This window comes from Crocuta crocuta, unplaced genomic scaffold (assembly GCF_008692635.1).
Source record: "Crocuta crocuta isolate KB4526 unplaced genomic scaffold, BGI_CrCroc_1.0 scaffold528, whole genome shotgun sequence".
Taxonomy (NCBI): Eukaryota; Metazoa; Chordata; class Mammalia; order Carnivora; family Hyaenidae; genus Crocuta; species Crocuta crocuta.
Genome location: NW_027530010.1, coordinates 1,237,675 through 1,243,463, shown reverse-complemented (window position 1 = coordinate 1,243,463; position 5,789 = coordinate 1,237,675). Strand labels below are relative to the sequence as shown.

General features: G+C 65.8%; 2 protein-coding genes across 2 annotated transcripts in view; one reads left to right on the top strand and one right to left on the bottom strand.

Moving 5' to 3' along the window:
- The window catches only part of TRIM46 (tripartite motif containing 46), an 8,777-nt gene extending 3,706 nt beyond the window's left edge, over window positions 1–5,071 (bottom strand). The window contains exons 1-7 of the mRNA XM_077764057.1: window positions 4,964–5,071; window positions 3,727–3,988; window positions 3,166–3,509; window positions 2,385–2,528; window positions 2,181–2,276; window positions 1,290–1,543; window positions 610–683 (exon numbers count right to left, since the gene is read on the bottom strand). Coding sequence (XP_077620183.1) covers window positions 610–683; window positions 1,290–1,543; window positions 2,181–2,276; window positions 2,385–2,528; window positions 3,166–3,509; window positions 3,727–3,988; window positions 4,964–5,026 — 1,237 coding nt within the window. The 5' untranslated portion in view covers window positions 5,027–5,071. The remainder of the gene's footprint in view (window positions 1–609; window positions 684–1,289; window positions 1,544–2,180; window positions 2,277–2,384; window positions 2,529–3,165; window positions 3,510–3,726; window positions 3,989–4,963) is intronic.
- Window positions 5,072–5,620: 549 nt separating this feature from the next.
- Window positions 5,621–5,789, top strand: part of KRTCAP2 (keratinocyte associated protein 2) — a 2,211-nt gene continuing 2,042 nt past the window's right edge. The window contains 2 exon segments of the mRNA XM_077764145.1: window positions 5,621–5,651; window positions 5,654–5,717. Coding sequence (XP_077620271.1) covers window positions 5,621–5,651; window positions 5,654–5,717 — 95 coding nt within the window.

The window sequence follows — 5,789 nt, the reverse complement described above, 5'->3', positions numbered from 1 at the left end:
CATGCCCGCCCCGCCTGCCCCTCTCTCGCTCTGGCCTTAGGTCAGTTGCTTCCCTTTTCTGGGCCTCAGTTTCCTCCTCTGTCAGAAAACGTATTAGACCAGATGGGGACCCTTCTTTCTATGAACTTTTTTAGTCTACAAATAAAGGGGAGTCCAGGGAAAGGCAGGCAAAGGCCACTGGAACCCAGGCTACACAGGGCGCAGGTCAGGAGGAGGGGCAGGGCGGGAGGGGGACAGATGCGAGAGAGTCCGCACAGCGGAGAGCAGGGGACGGGGAGGGTGAGCGAGAGTGTGACAGCGGCAGGGTGGAGGCTGGAGGGGAAGAGGAGGCTAGTATAGGGGGCGAGGACTGGAGGCCGGGAGGCCAGAGGGAAGGGGCTGGGCGGGAGCCTGAGGCAGGCAGAGAGAGACAGAGGGCGCTGGGGGCACTGAGGCAGGGCAGAGGAGGAAGCGAGGGGCGGGGGCCGAGCTGTGTGGGGGCGGCAGGGCAGGGGCCCCGGGGCAGGGCCGCTGACTTGCCTGGGGTGCTCCGGAGCAGAGTCCGNCCCGCTGCTGGGGGGGGTGGGGGGGAGGGCGCTAATGGGGCACGGGGCCTGGCCACCTCCTCACCTCGCAGAAAGTTAAGCTCCGTCAGCAGCTTCATCTCACGCCCCNCCCTACCTGTGCCTAGAGCCTCGGCCGCCCTGCAGGCAAGCCGGGTGCCAGGTGGGCCTGGTCCGGTGTAAAGCCTGGGGACCCATCTGTCTGTGGGGCGGCCCCTCAAGCACCATCTGCACACTGGCTGCACCCCTGCATCTGTCGGTGGGGCGGCCCCTCACACACCATCCCCGCATCGGCTGCACCCCTGCATTTGTCAGTGGGGAGGCCCCTTGCACACTGTCCCCGATACCAGCTGCACTCTTGTGGCTGTCTGTGGGGCAGCCCCTCCCCAACACCGGCTGCACCTCTGCATCTGTCATGGGGAGGCCCCTCGCACACCATCCCCACACCGGCTGCACCCCTGCATCTGTCGGTGGGGCAGCCCCTCGCATATCATCCCCCACGCCGGCTGCACCCCTGTGTCTGTCATGGAGAGGCCCCTCACACACCATCCCTGACACCAGCTACACCCCTGCAGCTGTCTGTGGGGTGGCCCCTCGCAGACCCTTCCTGACACTGGCTGCACCCGTGTCTGTCCGTGGGACAGCAGCCCACACACCGTCCCCAAGCCGGCTGCACCCCTGCAGATGTCGGTGGGGTGGCCCCTCGCACCGTCCCCAACACTGGCTGCACCCCTGCGCCCCGGGTACCTGTTGTGCAGCTGTTTGGCCGCTTGCACAAAGCAGGGCTGGTCTGTTTCCTTAAGCACCTCCTGGGCATAGCCCAGCAGACCTGAGCCGTCCAGCAGGCCCCGGTGCTCCCGGATCTGGGTGCCGAGACGGGCCAGGCGCTCCTGCTGGCACTCCTCGATGGCCTGCAGCAGCGACGCCCGCTTCTCCTCCAGCACAGCGCCCAGCCCCCGCACCAGCTGGGCCACCTCCTCCTTGGCCTGCTGGCCGCTCACCTGCCCAGAGAGCAACACTCACTGTCTTCCTCTCGAAGGTGGCACTGTGCCAGCCTTCTGGGGCGCCGCATCGCCCGGGGGCCGGGACCACAGCAGACTGGTGACGTCCCACCCACTGGCTCCGGCAGGACCAGGCTCGCTCTCCAAAGGCGCCCGGACACCCAGATGGGTTTAACTCCCGAAACTTTGTGCTGCCCTTTCTGGATGCCCACACCGTAATCTTGGGCCTTAAGGAGTCCCCCCAAATAAGAGAGACCACAAGTGCACTAATGGCCACCGGCCTCTGTGCCCTCCTTATCGTCTGTCCCTGCGTTGGCTGATCCAAGTAATCCGGCAGGGAGTGTCAGGGGCGTGCCCATCCTCTGTGGGCAGCTGAGCCTTGGGGCGCCTGTGCTATGTCTCCGGGACTTTTCAAGTTCTCCCTTTCCTCGGTGACTGCCATCCTGTCCCCACTGTAGCCCCAGGTACAGCCTGGTCTGGGGCACCCAGATCCCTGCCAACCTGGCTTAACCAGAACCTGGACACCTCCCGGGACTCCCCCCCCGGGGCTTCCTGAGCTAGCAAGCGGTGACCGGCCACGCCCACGCGCTTCCGGCTTCCCCTCCCAGGCAGGGCCCACCTCCACGCCCTCCCTCACCTCCGTGTGCCGCACGGTCTCCTCCAGCTCACAGATCTGGGTCTGTACTGTGTCCTGGTTTCCCAGGATGTATGTCAGGCTCTTTGTCAGCTTGTCCTGAGGGGGAAGAAAAAAGGTGGGCATCATGCCTAGCTTGGCAGAGGCCAGCATGTAGAGGGGGTGCGAGAGGCTGTGACAGTGGGCTGAGCGAGGCAGGGTCCTCACCTTGAGGGCCTGGTAGGCGCTGAGCACTGGTGTGATCTTGTGCCCACCATGGGTGCGCCTCACCCGGCAGAGCTGGCACACCAGCCGCTGGCACGTCTTGCAGTAATGGGTCACCTCTTCCTTGTGGTCTGGGCACATCAGGCCCTAGGGACAGAAAGAGCAATGACGGAGTCAGCCAACGGTGGGCTTAAGGGGCTGACCGACCACACGAGCACCTGGCCGCCTCTGCACCCTCCGGCGGGGGAGCCCAGTTGGGGTGCTCCACAGTGCCACCTGCTGGTGCACACTGGCACCAAAGGGAGCCTCGCCTGGGCCAGGTACCCACTTAGCTCCGCCCTCCCATCTACTTGTAGATGTGTGCTAATAGTAATAACAATAATTAATCTTTGCCTTGCGGCTAATCATTAACCTTGCCCGTCTGGTTCACTGCCCTGGTCCCAGCGCCTAGAAGAGCACCAGGCACCAGCCTCGATAAATATTTGCTCAGCGAATGCATGAATGCAGGCAGATCCCTTCGGCGCGCGCGCAGGTAACTTTCACAAGCACTGTCCCTGCGGTCCCTTCCCTGACCCTCAGGGTATGGGCGTTTCGGGGCACAGATTATCATTCTCATTCAGCAGATGGGATGGAAGCTCCACTCTCTTGCTGCTGTTACAGAAAGAGGAGCCAGGCGGTGGCAACCCTCCACCCACCTCTTTTCCGGGGCCCACAGAGCCAGGTCTGCCCCCCACGCGGCACTACCGCGGCCCTCCCTTGGCAGGCTCTTCGAGGGCTGGCTCACCTTGGGCCGGAAGGAGAGGGTGGGCAGTGTGGGCTCGTGCTGGGCCTTCTGGGTGCCCCAGGGGTGGAAGAGCTTGAAGCACTCGTTGCAGAAGGTGGCCCTGCACTCGGTGCAGCCCTTGGTGGCCTCCAGCGGCGGGGGCTTGCACAGCTGGCACAGGATGGCGCCGCCCACACTCACACTCTGGCGGTACCGCTCCACCACGCGCTCCAGGGTCAGGTTCCGGAACAGCCCTGCCAGGCCCCGCTCGCCCAGGTCCACGTCGCCCTGGCAGGCTGGGCACGGGAACATGATCACCTGGGGGTGCAGAGCGCCTCGCTTCCGCCCGGGGTACGTCCCAAAGCCTGTGGAAGGTGCCAGGGAGGTAGGGAGGTGAGGGACCAGAAAGGCTGTTCAATAGAAAACATGACTTCTTACTGTGCCAGAGCTCAGCTGACATCAGAGCCCCTGTGAAGGGTCTCTTCCCGCCCCTGCAAGGCAGACAGATGCCCCTGACCAGGGATGGAGGCTTCCCCGCCGACCCCGGAGGCTCCACCCCCGCCCCTCGGGGCCCAGCCCCACCTGACTTAAGCAGCCGATCCAAGCGGTCTGGCTTCGGGAGAGTTCTGCGTGCCAGGCGGGGACTCCGGGTCGAAGGGGTGGAGGCGGGAGAGGTGGGCTCGGAGCTGGGGTCCCCGCCATGGCCTATGTATCCCTGCTGGCCCAGCACTTCCCGGGCACAGGCCTGGCACACGTTGTGGGTACAGGGCAGCACCAGTGGCTGCTTGTACATCTCCTGACACACCGGACACAGCAGTTCTTTCTCCATGTTCTTCATGCTTGTCTGTGGAGGCAGCGGGAGGCTGGGTCAGAGAACGCCGGCCTCGGGGCGCATCTCAGCAGGCCTCTCAGGGCCCTTCCGAACCCGAGGGGTCTCAGGCGGGGGACAAGGAGACAAGCTGCCTGGGGCTCTTCCCCGGCACCACCTGGGCCTGGTGCACAGACCGTCCCAGCCCTGCCGCCTGCCTCTTCTCCTCCGGCACAGAGCTGAAGCCCACGGAGGGGGGAGCCCCGGGGCCGGAGCCCCNCCTGACTGGCCGCAACCCCCTCCCCAAGCGAGGGGGAGACGAGCGCCCGCCTACTCGCCCCCTCCCCACCGGAAGTACCCCTCCCTTTTTTGGTGGAGGGGGGTCCTTAAGCTTCGCCCCACCCCCACACCTCACCTTGGTCCCTCTCTTCGCAGCCATCCCGGTCAGGGGCGCAGCTGACACAAAGGAGGGAGGGACAGGCAGGGAGGGGGAAGGAAGTGGTGGGGGGAGCAGGGTTGGCACCGCCCCTGGGAGAGCCGGGCATGGGTTGCCATGACAACCGCGGGCTCGGAGGCAGCCCCGAGTGGGGGCGCGGTGGGGTGGGGTCTCGCCGAAGGGTCCAAATTTGGAACTGCACTGTGGGGCGGCTCCTTCATCGCCCCTCACCTAGCCTCAGTTTTCTTGGAAACCACCCAAGCTCACACACGCCCCCCTCCTCAGGGCACACGTAGCCCCGCGGCCCCGCGGCCCCAGCCNCCAGCCCCCCCGCCGCATCCGGGCAGCTCCTGGTTCCTTATTCCCCAGCAGATGGACGCCTCCACGGCACTCGCCTCCGGGCTGCCCCCGGGATTACCCTCGCCAAGCTGCCCCCCGACCCTCCCCGTCCTTCCCGCCGTCCCCAGACCCCTGCCTCCGGGCCAGCATCGTGCCTCCGCTCCACCTGTTCAGGTCCCGGCCTGCCCGGACCCCTGTGCTCCCCTCCCCTTCCCCTCGACCCCACCTTAACTCACACTGATGCGGACCAGTGCATCCATGATGGAAGTGAAGGTCTGCATGTCCTCACCCTCAGCCATGGCCCTAGCATGCCCGCCCGCCCCCGGGTGCCCGATCCCGGCTGCGGCTGCGAACCCCAGGCTTAACGCAGGAGCCCGGAGGGGTGTGGGGCGGGGTGGGGGTGAGATGTCACTGCGCATGCTCCAGGGACAGCCTCGAACAGCGCCCGTCGAGGTAGGAGGTGGGAAATAGTTCTCCCCACGTGGTCCTCGGAAGACGGGGGGGGGGGGGGGGAAATGGAATGACATTTGAGGGGGAAGCCATGTCTCATGTCGGCGTTCCTCACTGGCTCCGTAGTCTTACTTATATAAAGCGGGAGGAAGAGTTTCAGGGAAAGATGGGCTCCAGAGCGGGAGGACTAGGTTTTGGTTTGGGCTCGAGTCCACGGGAGATGTCCAGCCAGTGATCATGGGGAGGGAGGTGTGAGGAACGCACAATGGAGATGACATAAATGGCAAAGAACACAGACGTGGGCTAGAGCCCATGGGCCACCGGCCGGCCCGGCAGCTTGCGCCGAGAGGCCGCAGACGCTCGGGGTGCGCGGAAGGGCCGGGGACCAGGGCGGTGGGGGGGGGCGAGGTGGGGGGAAGCGAGCCCGCGAGCCGGGCTGACGCATGCGCACGGCTGGCCACTCCGGTTCGGCTCCACTCTCGCCTCGGCCTTTGGCGCCGACTGGACCGGAGGGCGGGACATGATGGGTAACGGCGCCGGCGGGATCCCCCCCTCCCCCGACGGATGAGTGTGGTGGGGCTGGGGCGGCCCGGCTGGGGCGCTCCTCTGCCC